This window comes from Candoia aspera, chromosome 14 (genome assembly GCF_035149785.1).
Source record: "Candoia aspera isolate rCanAsp1 chromosome 14, rCanAsp1.hap2, whole genome shotgun sequence".
Taxonomy (NCBI): Eukaryota; Metazoa; Chordata; class Lepidosauria; order Squamata; family Boidae; genus Candoia; species Candoia aspera.
Window position 1 is genome coordinate 6,192,964 of NC_086166.1, and position 27,622 is coordinate 6,220,585.

At 42.7% G+C, this 27,622-nt stretch overlaps 1 protein-coding gene across 1 annotated transcript in view; it reads left to right on the top strand.

The window, feature by feature from the left end:
* The first annotated feature begins 12,247 nt into the window (after positions 1-12,247).
* Positions 12,248-27,622, top strand: part of BAIAP2L1 (BAR/IMD domain containing adaptor protein 2 like 1) — a 48,689-nt gene continuing 33,314 nt past the window's right edge. The window contains exons 1-2 of the mRNA XM_063315167.1: positions 12,248-12,396; positions 26,571-26,646. Of these exons, the coding sequence (XP_063171237.1) occupies positions 12,346-12,396; positions 26,571-26,646 (127 nt within the window). The 5' untranslated portion in view covers positions 12,248-12,345. The remainder of the gene's footprint in view (positions 12,397-26,570; positions 26,647-27,622) is intronic.

Below are 27,622 nucleotides of genomic sequence, written 5' to 3' on the forward strand. Positions count from 1 at the left end.
GCACCAAAGTTCAAAGGCACCAATACTCTTCCTATCCTGCTTCTTCCAACTTTCACTCCCATAGAGTGTCAGAGGGAAGAGCATCGTTTGCACGATTCTGATCTTTGTAGGTACAGACACATCACAGCATTTGATTCTCTTTCCCAAGGCCTTCATGGCTGCTCTACCAAGTGCTAGTCTGTGGCATATTTCTTGACTGCTTTTTCCTTTACTGTTGATTAACCCTATTTTAGTGAAGTCCTAAACCCCCATCCTTGCTAGGAGGAATTAGGATAGAGCTGAATCACCTCCCACCAGCTAATGGTGCACCACATCATATGTTCCCATTAGTGGTATGGCTTGAAACAGTGGGGGAGACTCATCAAGTATTCTAGCCTGGCCTGTTTTCTACGTGAGACAGAAACTGTAGGAGAGCCATGTTAGCATCTGGTAGCCAAAAAATCAGGAGGAGCCTGTCACCCTTTCTCTGATGAACCCATTTCATTAAAAGGCCAAGGCTTTTGTGAGCTGCAGCTCATTTCATCAGATGCACAGAGTGGCTAAAGTGATGTATGATTTAAATTGGGATGAGGTGGGGAGGAAACAAAGGGGAACACAGGTTGGTTACGCTGGTGCAGGTTATATATGAAACGGATTACAAATCCCTCATCAACTATCAGTTGTAATTTATGCATCTGATCAAGTGATGTTAGGCCTTTAAATAACGTTGATTAGTCGGAAAAGAGGCTACCCCATTCCTCATTTTTTGCTACCAGAGGGAAAAGGTTTAAAAAGAACAGATCTTCACATCCAGCCCTTGCCTTGACCATATAAATCTGATAAAATGTTAATGCAGCAAGAGATCGACTCTTTTCTCACAGACTTGCTTAGACTTGTTCAGTTTGGCTAACATCTTATCAACCTTTCCCTGCAAATGAGACCCATTGAGCACAACAGCCTGGTTCACACATCATGCAAAGCCATAATATGATTGGTTTGTTCCCAGCCTAATGTGAGCTGTGAACCTTTCCATTAAAGCAGTGTTTCTCAACCTTGGCAAGATTAAGATGGGTGGACTTCAACTTCCAGAATTCCCTAGTTGGCTAGGGAATTCTGGGAGTTGAAGTCCACCCATTTGAAACTTGCCAAGGTTGAGAAACACTGCAATAAACTATAATGACACAGATCAGGTCACTATAGCTTGTTCAAGGAACCGTAGTTAAAATATTGGCTTAGCATTATGTTTGAATGAGCTTTACTTCTGAGTAAAAATAAATAGGTTTGCAATATAGGACTTTGTCCATCAATGACAATCATGCCAAAGACACCAGAGATCATTCTGAGCATGGTGGGTTTTGTTTTGTTTTTTGTTTTTTTGGTCTCCTGTAATCATGCCACAAAGCAACTCATGCAACTGGATTCCCTAAATATGAAGTTCAGAACTATAAGTCTCTCTATCCATCCGAGCCTGCAATGATACCAAAATGATAACTTGCACAACAATGACATTCAAGCAAACGTAATAATTACATGCATGAGTCAGAATATCACAACATTGAGGCATTATTGATAAAACTATTAACTGCCACTATGCACAGGGCTGGAGAACATGGCATCCTCATTCGATCTGAACCATATTGTCACATTTTTAAAAAATGCCTTTCTAAACACAGTCACTGGGGAATACTCAGCTCAACCAAGGCCATCTCTGGCTTATTGAAGAAATGATTAAACAAGCCGCAACTGAGCGTAATGTAAGAATAACAACTCTGTTTTCCATGGAACTATTTCTTCCATGTTATGTTTGCAACTGACTTCTGTAAACTGAATTGTGTAATTTAGGATTACTCATAATGTACACAACTGAAATACAGTCCTGTTTTAATGGTACTCAGAGCAGCTGCCTATCAGTGACGACCAAGCATTCTCCAGTGCCGGTTGCTTAAAGAGCTGAAGCTGTTCACCTTTTTGGATGGAGGTACATATTGGGCCCTTCCAAGAACAGAGTAGTGCTAGATTGCAACAAAGGCTCTCTCAAAGCTTGCTAGGAAAAAGCAAGCAAGCCGATGCCTGTAAATTTCAAGAACACTGAAAGTAATCACTTCTGGCTCTCTTTTGCAAAACTTGCTCACCACCTAGTGGCCCATGAAGATAATAAGTTTCTAAAGAACTCCAAAGTTTTGCAAACCCTCCACTCATGCACCTTTTCACAATATGACCCAAAAATGGCTGATGTTTCCACCTGTTATCCAAAGATGAGAATGGCATTTGTATGTTATGAAGAAAATGAATATTCGAAATATATGCTTTGCTGCCTTAAATTCTACATCAGTGGAACATGTAAGTATTTTCTGAATCTTAAATTAAAAAAAAACATCTGTGGGGGCACAAAATGTTCACATCAAGCTTATCTGCCATGTGGTTTCTTTCACAGGTTCATCATGAATGAGAATGACAGAAAGCAAATGGTCAGAATAAATTAAGCATCTCCAGGTCCATGTTTTGTCAAACAAAGCAGCTGATCTCCATGTACAAAGCTTCAATTCCTCCTGTGAACATAACTGCGGATGGTGGTAGTGAAGCCAGTGGCTGCATTCGTATACTGTACTATGCCCTGCTTCACTTAATCCCAGTTGCCTATATTCACACACCCAACCCCTCTGTTGGGTTAGCATCATGCACACATGAGGGTAATATGAATTGGAAGGCCTGAAGGACCAGGTTAGGAACAGATCATCATGGGGAAAATCTATCTAATGTGGTCACTAAGAGTCAACACTGACTTGATGGCACATAGTCAATCAGTCTATCAAATGTGAATTAACTTGGGTGACATGTTGATTTCAATATAAAGATTTCAATTTCAGCTTTAATAGCCATAAGCTTAGTTGAGCCCCATGGACCTTCGAACTGGTAGTATCACAAACAGCTACACTTAGCTCAGATCTAGTAATGTTGGTGCCATATTGCTCACTTCACGAAAACTGTATACAGCCCAGTTGCCGGGGTCAGTTTAGGAAGAGTTTCCACATAAGCCGATAAAGCAGTAGACTTGTATTTGGACTGTACGGTTGCCGATGGGGGGTTCATAAGAATGACAAAGTATCCTTACAAAGAACAAAAACTGAAGACACAGAATTAGATGTCAGGGTGGGGGACTGTAGCCACCCCTTTGCTGGACATGCCAATTTTCGACCCAAAGAACTGTTTTTATTTGGAGGATCAGCCTGTAGCTCCCTGTTGTCAGGAGGAAGGTATCCAAGGAATGTACTGGTTACCATCTCAGCTTCTCTTTGCATGGACAAGACCTCAACAGCTGTAAGGTTTATGTGTAATGTACTTAGACATCTTTAAACACTCAGTAAGCGCTATAACATTAAGATGTCCCTGGAGAAGCAGGTTGGTGTATTCGATTAGCAAATTCTTAAGGACCACTTCACACATAGCACTTTGTACTCCAGATTTGTTCTTCATGGTCAAAAACATGCATTGATAGGGTTAAATACAATTGAGCACATCTGTCTGAGGAATGGATATATGCACCCCCTTGTGCCCCTGAAAATTTGGTTGGAGAGATGAGGGATGATCCAGCTGTCCAGAGTTGGGAGTTGGACAGCATATAATGTATTATTATTATTATTATTATTATTATTATTATTTAGATTTGAGCAGTGGACATGGGCTCAGGGCAAGGCAGCAGCTTTCAGTCATTGCCCTACAAATTTTCCATTGCTGGCTGACTTCACCAACAGATGAACCGCAGGCACTTGATTCAGCAATTTCAGACACATTTGCAGTTTGAATTAAAAGATTTGTTTTACATGCCGCAAGGACTTAGACATTTTAAATATTTAAAAAATTAGACTTTATTGCTCCTTAAGACGCTTAAGGACAATTAGAGCAAAGCTATAAATTATTATTCAATGGTACGTTTTAAGTATACAGGCGTGATATAAATTATTCCCAAACATTCTCCATAAAATATTTTCCTGTGTTTAGTTTAATAATCAAAACTGTGCTCACATCCAAAGCCATAAAATAAATAGATTTGTCTCATGTCCAGGCTGTATTTCAAAACACAAACACTGGCCATAAAACTCTAAAAAGACAGCAGATTGTTTCAGTAAATTCTTACTGTGCTTTCAGCAATGTTTCCAAGACAAGGGAGTAAACATTCCTCTGTGTTTTTGTTTCTGAGCTAAAGCCACTTGAAAGAAAATGTATTTTTAGCACAGCATTTTCTCAGCCATGGGTCTTTTTTTAAAAAAAGAAAAGTTTCTTTACTTAGCACAATAGATTTGTATGAAATTACAAATCTGCTATTTCTACTCCCGCTTCTGTTCTTTTGGTGAAACATTTTCCCCAACTTCAGCTACACCACTCCACTAGAACAGCCCAATAACATCAGTTTTTGAAGACTGCAAATTGGGTGGGTTTTCCTGATATTTAATCCGGTTGCTTCACCTCATCCTGAAATACACTGTTTTCCCCCAGTGTCCAAATAATGCTTTTTCTACCCAGTGATCTGGTTTGCACATAGTAAGTAACAATGAGGTTTGTTAGTTTTTGGCTTAGGGTGATATGGGAATCACACAAGTACAGCTTAGCATAATAAACAGAGGGATGCGTCTGTATATATATACAGTATGTCTGTGGTGTGTGTGTGTCTGTGTGTGTGTTTGTGTGTGTGTATAAATACATACATGTATGTATATGTGTATGTATATGTATAGGGACGCGGTGGCGCTGCAGGTTAAACCGCTGAGCTGCTGAGCTGGCCGATCAGAAGGTCGGCGGTTTGAATCCGCGTGACGGGGTGAGCTCCCGTGGCTAGTCCCAGCTCCTGCCAACCTAGCAGTTCGAAAACATGCAAATGTGAGTAGATTAATAGGTACCGCTTCGGCGGGCAGGTAACAGCGTTCCGTGTAGTCATGCCGGCCACATGACCATGGAAGTGCCTACGGACAAACGCCGGCTCTTTGACTTTGAAACGGAGATGAGCACCGCCCTCTAGAGTCGGACACGACTGGACTTCATGTCAAGGGAAACCTTTACCTTTATCTATGTATATGTATATGTATATGTATATGTATATGTATATGTATATGTATATGTATATGTATATGTATATGTATATGTATATGTATATGTATATGTATATGTATATGTGTATGTAGCTGCCCCTCTTGCCAGGGACTCAGGCAGCAATATAGTTTAAAAATAAAAAAACCACACTATAAATAACTGTTAAAGCCTACAATCCAAAAAAGAAGTGACAGCTGAGAATGAAAAATTATACATGAAACAACTACAATAATTTTGTAACTTCTGGCCTCAATTTGAGCCTGAATGTGCAGGGCTTCCTCAAGGCCTGAAAAATATTTCAAGGGCTCCTCCAGGGTCAAAAGGCTGAGAAAGGCTGATCTAGGACGGTCATCTTCTTCCCAAGTTTTGGGAGGGGGGACTGCACACGGATTGGTGAGGGAAGAAGGGGACGGCCACGTAGCCAGCAAGGTCAGCCAAATCCACCCTGCCAATCAATGGGGTAGCAGATGCTGCAGCCAGATCACCCTCACGTCCAACAGCAAGCAACCAATGCCTCACTGCAACGTGTGAAACCAGTCTATGAAAGGTGAAAATCTCAAGGCTGAAAGGGATTTACAGATCTACATCTGTTTCTCTACCTGTCCCATCTGGACCACCTCCACTACATCAGCGAAGGAAGTAGAATTTGGCAGTCATTCTAGCAAGCATTTATTTTTCTTTTACTCTGACAGCTTGGTCCTTATTATAGAAATACTGTATATTTTAAGTCGTTAAATATTTCAATATTAACTTTCAGTACACAGAGTCAAGAGTGGGATGAGTAAGATTTTCACCAAGTTTTCTAAAAAAAAAAAAATTCAAATTCAAAGATTTCAGTGAGAATGGGAAAAAAACCTTAGGATTTTGGGTTTTGTGGTACACGCAATTGCCTTTTTAGAATTTGGGTTTAAATCTCGGTGTCTTTGGCATTACTGAATTTCGAGGGCTATTTCAATTGTTCTTCCCCAACAGCCTTCAGCCAGAGAAAAGGCAAATGAAATATACTCTGTTAATTGAATTGAGGAGGAGGAGGAGGAGGGAGAAATAATATGCTGGTCTATGACCATAATATAGACTGGAAGTAGGGGAAGGGGATGGGGAGGTGGTGGTGGTGGTAACAATAGTTTGGTTTCCTCTTTTATTAGAACATACTAAAAATCTACATTTTTTTCATGTGGGATGGAAAGAATTTGAGCTTTTTTTAAAAAAAAATCCAATACTTGAGAAATCAACACAAATACATTTCACCAACCTAATTCAGGAGAACAAGTTATATAGGGAAATGGTATTCAACCCATCAGAGGATTTCACTGGAGCAGCCAAGGTTCAAACAGAGAAGTCTGATGATTGCCCATCAGACCACATGATAACCTGAATGAACATGATAAAGAACCAGTATAATTGCTGAACAGGAACCACTTTATAAATTGCCAGGACGGGAAATCACCTGGGAACCAGACATCAGAATTCTTTACGGGAAGAAGGGTGTGGGGAAAATATATTAAGTATATAACCCAGCCTTTCTCAACATTTTGACCCTGGAGGAATCCTTGAAATATTTCTCAGGCCTCGGGGAAGGAACCCCTGCCCATTCAAGCTCAAAGCTAGGCCAGAAGTGACAAAATTATTATATTCATTTCATGGGTAGGCCTGTCTATATGCATTAACAGTGTTCTTAAACTGAAAATAAAGAATGAAACTTGCCTGTTTCACGTGAAGTTGCCCTAATTTGAAATAATTTTTTAAATAAATTGTGATCTCCCAAGGGACCCCTAGTGACCTCTCACGGAACCCGAGGGTGCCACGGGACCCCGGTTGAGAAACCCTGATATAACCTCTCTGCCTCCTTTTGCCTATGCCTACATCCAACGCTTTGCTCTGTTTATCAGCTTTACTGGCCTTGGTCTATCAAAGTTTTTTTTGTCCATCATGCAGTCATTGGTTTTTGGCTGTTCTGCTCTTTGGGGCAGGGGCTGAGAGCCCGGGCTTGTCCTGTTGCGTCTCTCGTTCTTCCCCATTGCTTCAGCGTTGACGTAGCATCACTGAAGCCTGTATGATGTTTAAAGAACTTGGTGTTCAGTTTTAGAATATCTCTTGCGGAGAATGGGTTTATGAAATAAAGCTAGATACAAATTAAGATGTGTAGCTAGGCTATATATAACAACGGATAGAGCAAATTAAACATCGTGAGGAGCTCAGCAGGGACGCTGCTGCTCCATCGCCATCTTAGCTCTGCCCCATCCTACTGGCCTCGGTCTACGAGCACTAAAGCTTGTGTTTATGGACCCACCGTATCGCTTCTGGGTGTAATCAGTGCAAGGCTCATATAAGCACAGAACCCTGAAGGCAACTGTGACGTTATACAACAACTTCCATCTACTGAGACAATTTAGTTTTACAATTCCTGAAACCTGAACATTTACCTCCTTCCTGAGATCCATGGAAGTCTTCAGTCCACTTGTATTGTTCTGCCGCCAGTGACCCACCACAGCAACCAGGGAAATGGGTACAGCTAGCATTTGGAAAGGTGAAGACAGAACGTCATTTTTGAATAAATTGTCTTTTATAAGGATCCCGCCTGACCCCAAACAGCCCTATTATTCTAGCAAGACCAAGTCATGCCCCCACTACCACGGCCCACAAACCCTTCTCGTATTTCCCAACCAACACTGGAAAAGCTTTATATACTAGGTTTTAGCTACCCTGAGCTAGAATTGGTGCACTAGAATGTTAAAGCAACAAGAACGGTATTTGTATGCATATAAGAGCATATGAGAAGATAGCAACTAGATGGAGACAGGACTTAAGCCCTCACTTCTTTGATAGCTGTACTCCAGCATATGTGGGACAGTGAGGCCAGTGGTTACTGCCACTCACGTTGCAATGAGAGTGAAAGTGAACAGAATGAGGGAACTGTGTCCAGTAACGACAGAAACGGGGAACTCCAGCAGAATTTCTTTCTCCACCTATAAAAAGAGTGGAGGGGTAGCTTACAGGTAGTCCTCGTTTAGCAACTGCCTCGTTTAGCAACCGTTCACCATTACAACGGTGATGGAAAAGCAACTTTACAACCGATCTTTGCATTTATGACCTTTGCAGGTCTGTAAAGCAAAAGAAAACTGAAGTAAGATCATAAGCACAGTTGCGGTTTCACTTAGCGGCCATTCTGCTTAATGACCGAGTTGCCAGTCCCAGCTGTGGTCGCTAAACGAGGACAGCCTGTACAATGGAATGGGGAAAAGCGATGAGACTGTCATTTCCTGGATGACCAGCACAAAGCCACCAAGGAGAATTAAGGCTGTAGAAGATCAGATGATTGAGAAGCCGCATTTAGCAACTTCAGAAGATCCCCAGTTTTCAGAATTTAACTGAGTTTACTGTGTATTAAGCCACCATTTATTTACAATTACAACTGGCTGGGTTTATACTTTGCACTAAACTGCAGGCTGGCTTTGCACAATGCTAAGGATCACTGAGAAAGGAGGAGAAAAATAGATCAGTTCCTCCGCTAGCACAATTCAGCCATTATATTATTTTGCTTCTGCTATTTACATGTGTGGCTGCTGTTACCTACAGCTTGCTTGCAGTACAGAATGCCGGTTTGATAATGTGAGAAAACACCGATTAAGTAAAAGATGAATGTTTCTCCACTTCCTCTCTCAACCGATCAGGGAAAAAATGAGAGATGTGCGCGTTACTCTAAGGCAGCCATTCTACATCTGCGTATCACAGCCCGCTAAAATAACAAATGATGTTATGGAAGTGCAATGCATTTATCCCAGAGATTGTCAAACAATCCTTGTAGGCACAGCGGGAAGCACAGCCACACATCAGTTGGCAAAGAGGGGACCGTGGTTCAAATGTGGTTGCTTTAGGACTGAGCCACAGCATGCACACACCCCCACAACCCACATACACACACATCTCAGGATATTTAGAAAACGGCAAGGCTTTTTGCTAAATTTTGCAAAAAAATAGGAATTCTCAGAGCTGCATCTTTTAGGACTTATCTGCACCACAGCCAGAGGTTAGAGTCTAACCGTGGATTCCCTGATTGATAGTTCAGTCTGTTGGCCCCTCCGCGGTTGCAGCCCACTTTGTCCTTCACACTCACTTGGTCCACAATGTCGAGTTGACACTTGGCTGCTCAGGATGGTACAAGCTGCTCACCCCTGAACGCACGGTCTCTCTCCTGAAAAACACAGGGAGATGGCACCTCTCTCTGGAGCAGCCCACTGACACGCATGACTCGCTCATAGATCAATGGCAAGTCCTTCATGAGAAGCACAGACAGGCGTGCGCGCGCACCCCCCCCCCCCCCAGTGAAGAAACCAGCCAGCCCTCTGCAGTTTTGAAGCTAACTTTCCAAGTCGAGTGCAGCGTAAATTCGCCCGCAGCAACACAAATCACCCTGTTGTTGTTGTTCTGGCAACCCCACACACAACCAGTCTGGGCAACCCCCAAGATTCCACAGCTGCTTTTGCAAAACGACAATTTCAGCTCCTAAAATGATCTCAAATGTAGTCAGGTAACCGCCTGGCCGCACTTTAAAATCTTCCAGCATGTGGGTAAAACAGCCCCATGGCCGAATTCACACACTGCACCAAGCCATGGTTTGTCTAACTGTAATTTATTTAATAATGCCTTTTGGGGTGCCTTTACCTAACACACAAAGCCAGTGTTTCTCAACCTCAGCAACTTTAAGACGCGTGGACTTCAACTCCCAGAATTCTCCATGCTGGCTGGGGAATTCTGGGAGTTGAAGTCCACGCATCTTAAAGTTGCTGAGGTTGAGAAACACTGCACTGAACTTTATTTATTTATTTGTTTGATTGATTGATTTCTATAGCCGCCCATCTCAACAAGTGACTCTGGGTTCTTGCAATACCTTAAGGCAAAACTCAACCACGTTGCACCTTAGTGCAATGTGCGAATGTAGCTCCCAGGATTGGGTTGGCCCATCACACTAAAACAGGTTCATGGGATGCGCAAAGTTCAGGTGAGGAACTGCTTGTCCTCCAGATGTTGCTGGACTACAATGCCCAGCCGCCACAACCAGCAGGGCCAACAGATGAGGGCATTTGGGGAATATCCAAAGGGCCACAAACTTGCTTACCCTTTTTTCTATGAGCCCAAAGGGTGCATCCAGCCCACTGGGGTTTATTCAGTTGCCTCTGATGAAGATGTCACAAGCAGACAAATAACACAAGGGGGTATTTTGCTACGTGACAAATGTAACCCCAGACAACCTAACTAAGTCATTTTATCTTATTGATTTATTCACCAAATTTATATGGCTGCCCATCTCATACAAGGGGACTCTGGGCAGAGTACAGTAAAACCAATAATAAAGCTATCATAGTCTAGGTTGTTGTATCCCCCCAGCTCAATTTACAGTTGAAGCAATATTACATACGGGTAAGTGTGTCGTGAGAACTCGGCCACTGAAGTCAGGGATTCTCTGGCTGCAGCAAACAAGGATCTGCTGTTTGCAGCCTGAAAAACAGGCTCCAGCAGCTAAGAACTGCCGCCACCATAAATCTGTTTGCGTTTCAGGTGGTTTCTGTGAAAAGTTAACACAGGAAGAAGCCCTCTGGAATTTGTACTTACCTTGCCTCAACCCAGTGAACAAGCCTCACAAGCAGCATTCCTCTTTCTGCCCAGATTTCAGGTTCAAATGCCAGATAAAGGTAGCACTTCCAAGCAATTCAGCTCTAAACCATCTCTGGCCACAATGGCCTTTTTCACCCAAAGCTTGTTCGGCTTGGTTCCGGCTTACCCCTGCTGTTCAGGGGTGTAAAAATGCAAAGAAGTCAGGATGGTGGCCCCAACTCTCTGCAAAAGCCCCGCCCCCTTTTTTACATGTAAGGGCAGCTTGTAAGCTGCAGGATGCCATACCTTGAACAATTGCTTTAATCGTTTTATGTTTTTAGGATTGTACTCCGCCCAGAGTCGCTTGTTGAGATGGACGGCAATAGAAATCAAGTCAAATCAAATCGATCAATAAATAAGCCAGGATTAATCACAGCACTGTTAAGCCTATCCTGGGTGTGAACTCAAGTCTTTTCTGCTCAAGGCACAGGATTATATCATTGCCAAGCAATCCAAATATTTATTGAGATCCACAGGACCTACCACTGGGGAAGCAGGATTATGGTCCTATGCTTGGTTTTGACCAAGCGTAAAGACCAAGTTTTGTCGACAAGCTTACTCTGTGTTATTGTGCAAACCTGAGGAACTGTGCTCTATGCAGTAAAACATGGATAAACCAAACCATGGTTTGGAGCAGTGTTTCTTAAACTGGATGGGATTTTAATACTGTATTCTTTTTCAACAGAGGCTGGCAAATAATTTCGATTTCATGGAGCCCTGAGAGTCTCGGGGGACCCCCGCGGGTCCTTGGACCACACTTTGAGAAGGACTGGTTTAGAGAAATAGGACATACATGAATATCCCTATGGACATACTTTATTCAATCGCAAGGACTGGCGTTCCTCCAGGCTGCCTGTTTATTTAGCACTCAGAATTTATTTATCAATCAGAAGAGACTGGTGGGGGGGGGCTCCAAAGTGAAGCCAACACAGTATCTCATTAATGCAATTAAAAGCTCAAGTTGCAAACGAGGGAAAGTCCGAAAGGGACAGCAAAGAAGGTGCCTTGATTCATACGGCGGGAGAGAGGGGCTTCTTAGCCCTTTTCCGCGGGCACTGCCCACGATCCCTCTCCCACAGCGCCACTTAGGGCTGAACTCACCCACCCACCCGCTTGCTTCCTAAAGTGTCTTAGCCTCAGAACTCCGCCAGAGGGCAGCACCGCTCCTGGACTTTCTCGAAAGGGTCACGCAGCCCGCCCGGGCATCTCCTGGTGGTCTCTCTTCCGCGTCCCAACCAGGCCTAGCCCAGCGGGGAGGGGGGCGCTGGACCCCCTCGGAGGCGGGGGAGGACGAGGGCGAGGAAAAGAAGGCGGCGGCCGCGCCCAGCCTTCCCCTCAGGGCGGCCCGGCTCTTCCCCCTGCGCCGCCCCTCCCTCGGCTCCGCCCACCCCGCCCCGCCGCCGGGGCTGGGCGGGGCCGCGCGCCGGAGGATCCGCCCGCCCTCCGTCCCTCCCGCCGCTGAGGTGGCCGGTTCCGCAAGTTTGACAGTTGGCGCGGAGGGCGCCGGCCGAGGCGGGAGGGCAGCTGCGCCGCCGCGCGAGCCAGGTCGCGCCCCCCTCCGCCGGGGCCCCCCGAGAAGGCGCGGAGCCGCCTCACGCCCGGAGGGGAGCCCGTCCGCCCGCCGCCGTCATGTCGCGGGGTCCCGAGGAGGTGAACAGGCTGACCGAGAGCACCTACAAGGTGAGGGGGGGGCGTCCGGGGGCAGGGAGGGGCCCCCCAACGCCGGGTGTTCCCCCCAGGGGAGAAAGCGACCCCCAAATCCACAAGGGCTTCCCCCCGCCCCAGCTCGAGGAAAACTCTATTATTCGCCCTTTTATTGGCTTTTCCATGCGCCGCCGGGCGGTTGCGAGCCAAAAGTTCCGTCCGCGTCTGCTTTCCTGGGATTTTCCTTCTTTCTTTTTTAAAAGTCATTTCTTCCACGGCTCCTTGAACAGAAAAAATTCTACCTGTGGTGGCTTTCCTGTGACTTCTTTTTTTTAAAGTCAGTTCTTGAATGGCTCCTTTTTAATACTTTGCTGTCCCTGGCTGCTTTCATGTCGTTTTTCTTCTTCTCTTTTATTTTTTTTTCAGTAAAAAGTCATGCCTTGCATTGGTACTTAAAAAAAAAAAAAATTCTAGCCCTGGCTGCTTTCATGGGACTTTAAAAAAAAACAAAAAAAAACCCGAAACTCCTTGAATTGCTCCTTTTTCAGCCTTTCTCTCCGGGGCTGCTTTCACGCGAGTTTTCTTTTTGTTTTGTTAGGTCATTTCTTGAATTGCTCCTTTTTAAAGCAGCCAGGGATAGACTTTTTGTTTTTTTTAAAAAAGGAGTAATTCAAGAAATGACTTTTAAAAAAAAACACAACAGAAAAATCACGTAAAGGCAACCACGGATAGATTTTTTTGATGTAACTTTTAAAAAAAAGCCAGTGGCTGTTTAAATTTACTGTTACTGCTTTATTGCTCTTTTCTTTGGTGACTTTGGTCTGATGCTGTGGTGGGGGGGAGAATATATTGCTTTTTAATTGTTGGGGGGGGTTATGCGATGATGTTTTTATTTCCTGCTGTTGTTCTGGATCTGCTGGTCCTGTTTCTTATGGATTACTTATTGCTTTGTACCGACTGCTGTTCGCTTTTATAGCCAGTCCGAGAGATCTTGTTGGTGAAAAAGTTCGGGGTGCTATAGGTGTCTTTGTGCATGTTTCTTTTCTTTTGCACACTTTCTTTCCCCTCCTCGCAATTTTAGAAGGTGAGGGAAAAGTTAAAGCAACTTCCCCAGCTAGATGCAGGTGGGGCTACAGTCCCTGTCGTTTTTTTTAGCTGGAGATGATGGGAATTGTAGTTCTCTCAGACCTAGAAGGACACACAGTTGGAGGCTTGTGCGGGCCAGGGATGATGAGAATCTGGGAGTTGTAGTCTTACACACCTGAGCTGTGCTGATTGGAGTTGCAAGGATTTATAATCAAGCACATCTGGAAACCCACCCACCCTAGAAAAAAAAATCCAGGTTTATTCAGTGCGTTAAACTAAATAGCCGAATGGACCTGAACCTTCTTCTCTTGTTTCCATCTTTTTGTCAGCTTGGGCTGCAAATTGTCTTCCATTTACCTAGGAGTAAGCCCTCGATGACCCTAATAGGATTTATTTCTGGGCAAAGGTGCTTTTATAATGATAGGCTTCAGGGTCAGAAGAAGGAACTTGGATAACGCAAGGAAAAATGCGCACAGTACAGTCTTCCGAGTCGGCCTCATTATTTACGAACAGAGTGACCACACAAATCTACCCATCTCGCACTGGCAAAGATCCTGCTGCTTCTCTATCATTCTCCATAGCTGTCAAGGACCCTTATCAGGGACTGCTCCTAGCAAGCATACTTGAAGGACTGGGAGAAAGATAATTTCACTGCCTTTGCAGATTTCATGCAAGAAGAGGGTGGCCTAGAGCAGCATTTCTCCACCTCGGCCACTTTAAGATGTGTGGACTTCAACCCCCAGAATTCCTCAGCCAGCCATGCCCCCTGGGGAATTCTGGGGGTTGAAGTCCGCACATCTTAAAGTTGCCACAGTGGAGAAACACTGCTCTAAGCCCTTTGATGGTCTATTCCCCCAAACTTCCCTTTGTAGAACAAGCACGTTCCTTGTCTGAGCAGTTCCACCACGTAGTACCACCACTCAGCACTTGCCCCTGTGAGCGCTTTTCCCACGCTACCAGAGTCCTTCTGATTTTTGGCCCCATGCCTGAGAGACACCTCTTAGTACCCAGCATGCCAACAGTGGAGGTTTCCATGTACAGAATATGGATTGTAAATGCTTATTCTCTTTATTTATCCGGTAATTTTGCTTAAGAACTTGATGCCAGAAAGTTGAAATCATGCTAGAGAAAAGCTGCTTTTACTTTCTAGACCAGTGTTTCTCAACCTTGGCCACTTTAAGATGTGTGGACTTCAACTGGCTGGCTGGGGAATTCTGGGACTTGAAGTCCACGTGTCTTAAAGTTGCTCAGGTTGAGAAACTTTGGCCTCGATGGCAACTAACAACAATAACGGATGATCTTTGAGGTCATTTCCATTTCCCAGTGCACATGTTCAGTTCACGCCCCATTGGGTACAAATGCACATGGGAACATTAGAAAAACAGAAACAGATTCTTGGTCTTCGTTACAGTTACCTTGACTAGTACAGGTAGTCCTCACTGAACTACCATTCGTGTAGTGATGGTTCGGACTTACAACAGTGCTGAGAAGAATAACTTACAGCCAGTCCTCACACTTGTGACCATCACAGTGTCCCCGCGGTCACGTGATCATGATCTGGGCACTTGGCAACTGGTTCGCATTTATGACCATCGCAGGGTTCCATGGTCACCTGGTCGCTATTTTCGACCTTCCCGGCTGGCTTCTGGCAAGCAACATTAATGGGGAACTGTGTGATTCACTTAACGACCATGTGGTTTGCTTAATGCCCGCAGGTGATTCACTTAACTGCTGCAAAAAAGGTCGTAAAATCGGGTCAGATTCGCTTATTGACCACTTCGCTTAGCAACCCAAATTTTGGTCCCAATTGTGGTTGTTAAGCAAGGACTACCTGTAGTGGTTCTCCAGGCTCAAAAGCCAATTTGGAGTATTGCTTGTGAGTGCTCATTTTTAATAATCATTTTTAAGTTTAGAACTAAGAACCTTCTCTATGCAAACCATCACCATCCTTGTCTGAAAACATCGCCCTTCTTTGCCAAAAACCAGGGTTTGGCCTTTGACTTAAACCAGGAGCTCTTCTGTTTAGCCTGCTTGATCTCAACTCTTTTCGATTCCATTTCTAATTCTCTCCCATCCCCGGGGTCCCCTCTGCCAGATTTTAAGCCTGAAGCATTCTGCTCGAAAACCAGCAGGATGTGGCCCCTCCTGCGACTTGTGAGTCAGCCCCTTTCCATAGGCTTGTTGGCTAACTTTAAAAAGGCTGACTCACACAGAGGGTGTGTTTATCTGGCAGGAGATGCACATTAAGTTCTCACTGTGGGTGGGGTCAGGGAAAGGCACCTGTGGCTTTGAAAATAATTTCTCTCCTGATCATGAAACCCCACCATCAAGCTGGGGGAAAAAAAAGATGGCTTTGACCTACATTAGTGGAATTTAAAAGGAAATTTATGGGAGTGATGATGTGGGGAGTTGAAGGGTAGAAATTTTTCCGGATTAAGACAGGTTGGTTGGCCAGGTAATGCAGGTTAAATCTCATCAATATAAGTGGTTGGAGGTGTCAGCAGAAGAAAACAGTATGTGCAAATGTTTCCTTGAAGTCTCCATGGCTCAAGGGAGACTTTTTGTTTACTCAGAAAGGGAAATGGTGCTAATCCATTTTTATAATGCGTATCAGATGAGGTGTGCCCGCGGTAGTCCTCCTTAACAAAGAATGCGTTGCCTTGTGAGTTCCAGGTCTCCAGTCTTTATAAGAGGTGATATGCTCTCTAGAGTACTCGATATCAAAAGGCAAAAAAAAAAAATCCAACTCTTGGTATTAACTGAAGTGTCTCACCTGGGACAGAGAGTCTTCTAAAGTAAGGGTTCATCTGATGAAAAGAAGAGGGAAAGTGTCATCAATCTTCTCAACACAAATAAAGAGAATAAGCATTTGCAATCCATATTCTGTACATGGAAACCTCCACTGTTGGCATGCTGTGTACTAAGAGGTGTCTCTCAGGCATGGGGCCAAAAATCAGAAGGACTCTGGTAGCATGGGAAAAGCACTCACAGGGGCAAGTGCTGAGTGGTGGTACTACGTGGTGGTACTGCTCAGACAAGGAACGTGCTTGTTCTACAAAGGGAAGTTTGGGGGAATAGACCATCAAAGGGCTTAGAGCAGTGTTTCTCCACTGTGGCAAATTTAAGATGTGTGGACTTCAACCCCCAGAATTCCCCAGGGGGCACGGCTGGCTGGGGAATTCTGGGGGTTGAAGTCCACACATCTTAAAGTGGCCAAGGTGGAGAAACACTGGCTTAGAGAAAATGAGATGGGCCCAAGGAAACGTGATCCTGAAGGTTCTGCGGATGGGACGCCTTCCAATGTTAATCATTGTCATGTAGCTAGAGAGGACACCAAGGACACGGAGTCGTGGAAAGGCTCAGCATTTACAACCCAGTTCTTTGAAGAGGCTCTGAGGTTCTCACATGGCACTAACACGTAACGCGTGTCGCTTGGTTTTAGCTTAGCCAGTTCTGTAAATCCAGCCACTGTGATTTAGGAACTGTGCTTTAATGGCTTAGCACTGCATTACAAATCTCCCCAGATTTGGTTTATTCAGTATACCATGATTAAGCAAACATGTCCCTTAAGGCTGGGATGGGCAACCTTTTGAAGGCCAGGGGCTGCACCTGATGTGTTTGTGAGGCCAGGAGACACAGGGGATGGGATCATGAGGCAAAGAGAGTGAAAGTGGCTTTTCCTTTGACTGGCAGTGTTGCCTTTTCAATAAAAAGCGTGTTACCTCTGTTGTGGGTCTTGCACCACAATTGTTTTCAGCAACAGTGGTTAAAGGAAGCTCTGGGCCCTGCAAAGAAGGGGCTGGAATCTGGCGACCATATCTGAGGCTGCAGAAATCCAGATAGCCACTGGATGGCAGCAGAGGGATACAGAAAGAGTCAGCTCTGCTGCCCTCTAGTGGTGCTCAGCCTTTGGACTGTATAATAGCCCTCTATTAAAGGCAGCCCTGTATACAAACAGGTTCCCTATTGCCCTTGAGGCACGTGAGAAGACTTGATTCATCACTGCTGCTCATAACAAAATTAAGGGTATATGTATTATGGTAAGTTGTTGGGCATGGCCCTTAAGATAACGATTAGGTTAATTTGCTTTGACTCTAAGCCATAATAAAATAAGTCACATATTCATAAGCAATAAAGGACAGAAACCATGTACAGTTTCAGGAACCTGGAATCTGGCCTGTTCCCCCCACCAGGGACATGTACATTAAATGGTCTAAATCAGTGTTTCTCAACCGTGGGCCCTTTAAAATGTGTGGACTTCAACTCCCAGAATACCCCAGCCAGCCTTGCTTAAAAAAAAATTCCCCAGCCACCCTTACTGGCTGGGGAATTCTGGGAGTTGAAGTCCACACATCTTAAAGGGCCCACGGTTGAGAAACACCGGTCTAAATGATGATCAGTTACCTGACTTTGAATAATTATGTCAGCGCTTTGCTAATATCCAAACCCAAAGGGCTCCTTATGAGGTCATGTTCTTGTTTCCTGTTGCACAGTCCAAATGCGGCAAATTGAGAGGCTGAACCTCTGCCTGGGTCAAGAAAAGCGGTCAAACTCCTCCCTCCCCTGCCCCTGAACCCCCAGTAGTTGTAGAACTATGTTGTCTTGACAGCTGGGACCTACAGACATGCAATACTAGACGCAATATTGATGTTTCATCCAATGTTCCAGAACACTTGGCTGATTTCCTTCAATAATAACATAAATTTATATGCTGCCCGACTCCCAGCGACTCTTTTCCTAGTTAGGAGGAGGCTGTTCCCACACTTCCTTTGTCTAAAGAACATTTAAAGAATTCTGTTCTACGCTCCTTGAGCATTACTGAGATCCTCCTTAGCATGAGAAAGGGGTTTATTACACATTACACCGTTCTAAAAGGGATGATCGGTTGGGAAAGGTGCGCCACCCATTCCGTGTTTTCAAAACACTGCCACTCTAGAAGTTTCTAATTCGGTAACAGTTTAGTATAGGTACAAAATGAGCTGGCGTTTACGTTAGTAGTGAGGTCTCCTGCATTGTTATTTTTGGCCAAGATGAAACTGTGCCTTCTTACCTTAGAAGACTTACCATAGAATCATAGGTTGGCAGAGACCTTGGAGGTCTTCTAGTCCAACCCCCTGCCCAAGCCCAAGCTTTGAACAACATTGAAAAGTATCCGAATTATTATCCTGCCATGACGTACTACTTGTGTGCACGTATGCTCCGATTAAAACATGGCAGAAACGTGGCTGAATAAACTATAAATGGATGATTTACACAGAACAGTTACTATTGCAGTGCCTTGCCATTTTACTGAAGCAGAAGCAATTGCTTTATACAGGCAAATACATAAATCTCCCAATATTAGGTTTTGCATAATTTGTTTTTAAAAGTGAGTTCCGCACCGTGCTGAACCTTCTAGCTTTTTCCAGCGACTCTGAATGACTGCTTAAGCTGAAAATTCTTCTCTACTCCAGAAAAACAAAGTATTTTTCTTCTTCACCTTTGAATAACCTCTTCTGCTTATGTCAACTTGCTCAGTCAATAGAGTATAGTGGACCTAAGTTTATTTCTGGATTTATATTTCCTTGCTCTGTTGACAGAAACCAGCATCCAGTCAAACTCTACTAATCGTGCAAGCAGAACTAAGATAAGATGCAAAATGTCAAATGGAGCTCTTAGCATTTACTTTGTAGACCTGTCAAATGTCAGGATCTCTAGAATCTGCATGAGACATTGTTTGGGGTTTGGATGGAGGTGCAAAGCACTTGGAAGCATAACCAATTTTAGCATTCTGCTTGTATACATTTATCAAGGGTTCTGCTAAATCTGTCAGCAGTAGTTGGATTATATAGGCTTTGCCCTTTGGAGCTGCATCTCACAAGTATTCACGTATGGCTCGGAAGTGACAATTGGCGTCCACATGAGCTGGCTAATCTTTCATCTATCCAAATGATGCGGCTGCCCCAACAAAAATAAAACCATCTATTCTGTTGTTTTGTATTACATTATTTAAGAATGCTCTGTTGTCCTTCCCTCCCTGTTTCCATCCTCTAATATAAAAAAAGGCTGTTGTGGTTTGATTATGTTACCCAAATTCCATTGCTCAAGGTCGACAGAACTTCTATTTGAAGTGCTTGTGCAAACTCCCCTTCTTTTAAAGTTAATTGACAAGATATAATTATAAAATGGTTGGCATATTTGTTCATTAGAAAAATCCAAACAGCAGTGTTAAATTTGACAGGGTTCTGGGATTAGCAAATCATGGAATGATTGTTTGCATTAACCCAACTTGCTTAACCAGGTTAGATAAAGGTAGGGGAGATGTATTCACACACATACAGTAAATTTGCTTAAGAACGTTATGCCAGAAAGTTAAAATCATGCTAGAGAAAAGCTACTTTTACTTTCTAGACCAGTGTTTCTCAACCTTGGCCACTTAAAGATGTGTGGACTTCAACTGGCTGGCTGGGGAAGTCTGGGAGTTGAAGTCCACACATCTTCAAGTGGCCAAGGTTGAGAAACACTGGTCTAGACTCTCTGATAAGGTGAGGTGGGCTTGGGAAGTAGGAGATGATTATGGGTCAGGCCGAAAGACTTGGTAGGACTGTCAGTCCCACTAGGCGCAGCAGGCCAAGAAATCAACTCCACAGGAAAGCTGAAACTACTTTTATTGAAATTGGCTGTAATAACAGAATCTTGCAAGTCTGATTATTGTACCACCTCCTCCTCCTTATACTCCAATGAATTAAGGAGGTTTCTGCCTGAGCCACTTCTGAACATTATCTGGACATTCTAGGCTTAAAAAATGGTTGTCCCTTTGACAACCAGGTTCCATATCTCCATGAAGGTCATCTTCTTTATTTGCTACAAGGACAGACGGATGGGTTACTCGGGAAGTGCACTGATCACCATAAGCCATATGGATTCCAAGATCAGTAGTCGTAACAAAATCCCCCCAAGTCCCAATGATACAGAAAGCTCTAAAAGGAAGTAATCTGTATTTGCTCTCCACTTTGACTCCTTCTCCATTCGAGGCTGAGTGCCAGTTTACTTAACATGAGGCCCATTTACTGGATTCCCATCAGAATAGATTTATTCCTGTTGCACAACATTCTTCACACCTATTTTTTAAAAAATGAAAATACTTTAGAGGAGAATTTGAAAATTACTGCATTAAGTTTCCTGAGAATTATCGGGCCGTGTTTTGTTTAATATCATTGTATGAAGATCCTCTTAGTTTTGTTGCAAGAATCCTCAAAAGCAGCCATGTTGGCCATGGGTCACTTTCAGACGGCTTTCCATCATGCTACCCTCCTCATCCCAGAATTAGAAGACCGTAAGGATTGAACAGGCTTCCACATCTATTCGGGTTACAGGATGCTGTGGGAAAGAGCTTGTTTACAAATGTGTACAGAACTGCAGAGTTTGCAGGGAACGGACAGTCGGTCAACATTTGTCCTTTGGGACCAGTACAGTAGTTGAATGCAGGGGAATATCAGCCAATCTGTTGCTGGTCAGTAACGCATGCTTCATCCTGCCCCCCATGTTTTGCATTAAAATATCACTTCCTGTTGTTGGAAAGAGAGAGAGAGAGAGAGAGAGAGAGAGAGAAATTAAGATTACCAACGTTTCTGAGGTCACCGTAACGGAATGCCTCCTCTCTGCTTGTTTGCACTCAGGCCTCCTTATTAGCCATGTTCTCAACTTGTCACTGCAAAGCCCACAGGGCAGGGAGCGGGGTTGAAGCAGGCATCTCCCCCAAATCACCACAAGGAAAAAAATGAGGTGGGGACAGCTACTTGAACAGGCTTTCCCCATCTCAAGAAGAGTCAAGGCTGGGTCAAGGTGGCGATAATCTTCAGGACACGGTGTCCTTAGGCCACCAGTCAATTCAGTATCAGAACTGCAGCCCTATCTGCAAGGGCCCTTTAAAAACGTGTGTCTGTTGGTGTGACCTACTGCATTGCTGCAAGTTTTTTTTTAACGCATTAGTCAATTAATTAAAGGTGCTGTTGTAAGGCTTCAGATCTGAATTAAAAACTAGCAACCTCAGTCTTCAAGGACTTCATGCGTTCCTGATCATTGTCAATGCGGTGCTGGCAACTGTTTTTTCAGGGTGCGTGTCATGTCTTAAAGAGCAAAGCTGAAGTCTTCAGAGTATTACTCCTGTAATAACTTTCGTTTGAAAAGCAAAAGCCTATCTCGTACTTGAAGAGCAGGAGAACTCTTTAATCTGTAAACTTCATTTTTGCCAAAATTGCTTTGCTGTCTAAAAACTCTGCTCACCCTCAACACCTTTTGATTCTCTAAGAATGCCTCTGGGGCTCTATGTTAAGACCAGACGTATTGTTACAAGTAAATACAATACTTGAGGCTAATGCTTTGCAGCAAATCAGTTGCCCATTTTATTATTGTTCTTGTTGTTTAGAAATACTATGGGTTCTGTTTATTGTTTTAAATCTTATGGGCCATTCCTGTTACCAAGGCTCTGTATTTCAATTGTGACCTGAAATACAAGCTATTGTATTCATTTCCCAATGTTGTATTTTATTAGTTGGTCCATCAGGGTGCATGAAAAATAAAATTGCTACCACTACTATTTGTTTACATTTTCAAAGCAAAATGAAGGGCACACTACTGGCCACTTGTGCTGATTCATTTGAACAAGAATGCAAGATCCTCAACACCTTTCAAAGGGTTATTTTGCATCTTCCAGCAGTTCCTTACGCAGAGCATTTATTGAGAATTTAGCTCTGTTTTCCTTTGCTGAGCTCAAGACAGAGCCATGATCTGCGTTTACCAACAAAACTCAGAACAATGCTGTGAAATAGGATAGGTGAAGAGAAGGATCCTGTGCAGCTGTGCATATGCAGCAGTTAAAATGATATAGGAGCTTGTCCAGATGTTTCAGCCCAGTGGGTCTGAGAGTAGAGCAGCCTTTCTCAACTTTTTGACCTGGAGGAACCCTTGAAGTATTTTTCAGGTCTCCGAGAACCCCTGCACCTTCAGGCTCAAAGATAGGCCAGAAGTTATGAAATGATTATATTGGTTTCATGAGTAGGCCTGTATATATGCACTAACAGTGTTCTTAAGCTAAAAATAAAGAATGAAACTTGCCTCTTTTATATGAAGTTGGCCGAATTTAAAATATTTTTTTAAATAAATTGTAATCTCCCAGGGAACCCCTAGTGACCTCTCGCAGAACCCGAGGGTGCCACGGAACCCTGGCGGAGAAACCCTGGAGTAGAGTGCAACAGGGAAAGGTTTACATCCATATCTTCACCCTGTCGCCCTTTTAATGCCCACTGCATAGGAGTGACTGGCTCAAGATCAGCTTTATGGCCACACAAGGAAAGGCAGATCAGATGCAACCCCCCAGCCCCTTTCAGGCCTGCTATTTTAATGGGAATCAGGATACTAAATGGTTGTCTCCCAATTTGGAACTCTTATTTCCAAAAATTCTCAGGATTTGCTAGTTCGCCTTTGTTGTTATAAATTCTAGGAACTGCCATCCTTTCTATCCTATCTGGAGCTGGAGGGAATCAGATAGGGGAAGTGACATTAAATCTGTTTTGTTAACCCAGTTTATGTTTATGTCTCTAGTTTCTTTCACAATCTGTTTACTTTCTTAATTTATGTAAACTGTTTCATTTTAAAGCCATTGATTATCTTTTAAAAACACAGCAGGTCACAGACATCTCTGTGTTGTTATTTCCTTGGGTTTTTTTTTTCAGTGTAAGGAATTACGTTTAAAATAATACGATTTTATTTCAAAAGGATACATGACCAGTTTGATTTTTTTAAAAAAGAATCAGGAAATATATATTCTGAAATAGGCTGTTAAAAAGTTGATCTGAAGCATCTCGCAAATTCCTACTGTTGGAGAGCACTTTAATAACACTCGCACTGAGCTCCCTCCTGGCTTCTCGTTGACCGTGTGAGCAAGTTGAGAAACCACCTTCGGGAAATATCCCTCTCTATAGTCAGCAGTAACTCTGTTTACAGTTGTCCTTAAACTTGAGATTGTTGCTTAAGAGAAACACAGAAAGTCTTAACCACCGCCAATACTTGGGGCAAACTATTTTAGAATAGGCCATGGGAAGACAACGGACTTGATTCATGGAAATGATAAGCAGGGTATTTTTATTTATACGCGCTGGTCTGTTGTTCAGCAATCATGTGCCGGCCACACAAGGATTATTAGTGGGAAGCATTTAAATTGAGAATAATAATCCTTCTCCCTCTTACACTGATTATTCAAACACTTTCTTTCTACTAGTCCACTATGATCCATAGCACCTTATTGTAGTTGTAACCCAAATAGCCCACCAAATTCTTACGATCTTTGGGGTGAGATACTGTTCTGATAGAAGAGAGAGAGTGTTTGGCATGGTTGAACACTCCTGGTCTTCCTTAATCACGGAGAGAAAACTTCCACCTGAATTCTTCCGTAAGAGGAAAATATCCGTTGGTTTCAAAACTGGGAATCCCAGAATTTCATCATCCAGATTTGTCCTGGCTTGCTCCAAGCAGCTGAGAATATGCTGTGATAGCATTGCAGTGCTATGCTGGCTAAAGACTTCAACAAGGAAGAACAGCAGAAATATTTGAATCTTCAGGACATTTGTTAATCTGCACAGTGATCTGAATAGTATTGAGCAGGTTACGGACAATGTCTCTTTTGATTCTTTTCTGCAGAAAGTTGATAGAGAAATCTGGTTGACTTTCCCAGACTGACAGCATTGAATATGTCAGGGAATAAATTAGAATTTAGCACCTCAGCTAACGCTGACCTGTTAAAAGGTATTAAGAGCATATTTACTTCATAGCAAGCTTCATTTTCCTCAGTAAAAATAAATGAAACACATTAAACCCAGCGGTAAAATAAAAAGAGGGTGAAATCAGCAGAATTTACACTCTAGCAGTTTACAGCTAAAATATGCCTCCATCCAGGAAGGTGTGTACCTCTGTGTTTATATGTTCCCATAGATAAAAATGAAGAAAAAGTTTTGCTTGGGCTCTTTTTGCCCTTTTTACCAGAACAGCAGCTGAGTGTAGAGAGTAGAGATCCAGAGATCCAGAGCGAAATAAACACTGGCCGTAGCTTCTGCGTATTGATATGACAGCCATCCAAACTCTTTCCCATGTCCTCATACGGTGCCCTTTTCATGATGCCCCAAGGCATGCTCCGATCACCCCAACCTTCTCTGAATTTGTGGGTCATCCTGACAGATTTTATGTTGATTCCTTTTTAAGAGATGCTGATTCTACACTCACACACCAGGTGTCCAAATATTTTTTATCAAGTTAATACAATCCCGCAAAACTTTTAATTAGACGTATTGTTTCACTGTTTTATTGTTTTTCTTTTCCCTGACAACGAATTGTTAAACTATTTTCTTTTATTGTAGAGGCTGGTCAAAGACCGTAATAAAGATATTCGTTCGTTCGTTCGATAGTTTCAAATACATGCAATATTATGTTCTGAAAGCAAGCTAAAATGCCATAACCATCATCCAGTAACACAAACCCATTTCAAACTCATTGACTGAAAAGTTATTTGGCCTGTCCAGAGTTAGGTTTCTTGGAGAGGCACTGAAACCCAGTAAGGCAGATCATCTACCAAATGGCAGGGTGATGTCAGTTACTCAGAGGGGATCAATGCTTTGATGGATCAGACTTGGCATGAGCTGAATGCTGATTATTCTACTAGCCTCAGAACAGGATGAGTTCAGTGCTGGATACCTGCAAAGGGAAAAATGTTATCTCTGTGGGTGTCTTCATCCCATCGTGATCAAAATTCAAGGCACGTGTTCCGCCAACCAAATTTTGCTACTGCATCCAACCTGGTGTCAGAGACACAGATGAGACCAGCTACGTTGTCCAGAATTAAGCATAGATTACAATTAAAAAAGACCTTACAGACCACGTTTGCACAGCATATTAAGCCAAAATGAAGCAGATTACAAGTTAGTATAATGTATGAACCAAGCCATCCATACAGGAAGTTTGACACTTTACACTCAGTACCATTGATTTTGCAGTAGACAAAATAGTCAAGGCAGAGGGGCTGTTATCCAATTATCCAACAGATATTATTTAAAAGAAAGCAATCTTTTATATGTCAACACTGACAATTGACAGAAAATTAAACTTTTTTTTAAAAAAAGGAACACTTACTACATTTAATAAACTTGATGGCAAAATTATTAGAAGCACATTTGTGGAAAATAGAAGCAAGTTCTATTTTATTAATCTTTATCTAGATGTAGATTATAAATATTATAGCAGAGACCTATTTCATTTAGCATACAGGTATGTTATTTGTCTTGTAATTAGTGGCTAACGACAACAGAGTTGTTCGTCTAAGCCAGTGTTTCTCAAACTTGGCAACTGGAAGATGCATGGATTTCAACTCCCAGAAATCTGGGAGATGAAATCCATGCATCTTCCAGTTGCCAAGTTTGAGAAACACTGTTCTAAACCATATCAGTGTTTGAAACATCTGGATTTTAGATAACCAGTATTAGGATTTGAGGCATCTAACCTGTCCAGGCTAGGGAGATAAAAGCATTAAGTGTCAATATCTGATTCCTATCTAACATCACATTCTGATGGCGAACATTTTGTCTAGTGTTTCTTGGAAAAATATTTGGAGAATGACAATCTCATTTGGGCTTACAAAAAAAGAAAGTGAGCTAGTGAATCCTGCACAGATCTAAGGCTGAAACATTCCTTCAAAGATACACGGAAGTGCGTGTTTGAAAACTGGCTTGTTTACCTGGTTTACTTCTGGCTGAATCTGTGGCGCTGCATTTTATGTCCCTGCCTCATTCTGTTCTGTATTTTTTCTTTCGGTCTTATTTGGAGGGTTTAAACTAATACAATCTCATACAGGTTGATAGCCCATTTTGGGGTTATTGTACAATGAAAAGCAGACAACAAACTTTATAAATTCATAAATGTCAAGACATGAAGCAATTTTTTTTTTTAATTCCTAAACCATTTTAAGCCATCTTGAAGGCCTTTGGGTCAAAAGTCTAAATATGTTTTTAAATGTTAAATGACAGGGATATTTATAATTAGAATTTTCTGTTAATTTAAGGAAGGACTTAACTCTCCCTCGTTTTCTTGTTCGCCATCAGAATGTTATGGAGCAATTCAATCCCGGGCTGCGGAATTTAATAAACCTGGGGAAAAATTATGAAAAAGCTGTTAATGGTAAGTCTCCATTACATTTTTAATGTGTGTGTCTGTTTTACATACCTAATATTTTAATTTTACAGTTTGAAAATCTAATAACTGCCTTGCAGTTAAGTATGCCCCTAAAGTTATTAACGAACTACTGATATTTACCCTAGGAACTAAGCGGAAGTTCTGGATATTTTTAAACATAAATATCTCCCTCTTTTCTGAGAATAACCTGATTTTTTTTCAGGATCCTTTCCTGTCTGAATTTGTAATCCAGGGCTTTCTATTGATCGGATGATTTGGATATGCTTCCCAAGGCTGTCTTGGGAATAAAGAACTGAACAAATCAGATAGAATTAGTTTTTGGCCAGGGATCTGTGCACTAAGGATGTAAGTCAGAAGGATCTGGTTTCTGTAAGTTCTTATTTACCGCAAAGATGTTGTATGTGCATAAATAACTGTAAAAGTCAGTAATTTTTGGTAAATACTCAGGAATATTTATCCACATGAGGAACATGAATAGTTGCATTTTAGCAGTCCCAGAGGGTGCCCTCTGTAATGTCTGGTTCATCATGCTTCAGTAGAGTTATGCCATGCAGTTTTATGAGGCTTGTAAAACAAAAACAAAAAAAACAGAAATTCATGAGAAGAGCTTTCAGGTGACCAGGTATGCAATCTTGGCAAAAGCTTTTTTCTGACCTTCTGTCATATAGGAATGTCTTGACACAACAGCAGCTTAACATATTTTATGGCCTGTGCAGCTGGATAACCCCCATTCCAAGGCATAACATGCTGACCTCAAGATGAGTCATTGCTGATCCTATTGGAATTCTATTTATTTATTGTCAGAGATCCAAAGTCGTACATAGCTGCTTAAAATAAAGGCGAGCCAGCAAGAGCCACCCCCCTCCCCAAAATCAAAACAGTAGCCAGCCATGTTTAGAAGATATTTCAGAAGGTCTAACAGCTGCCCTGCTGATCCAATGTGGCCTGCTGCCGTTAGAGA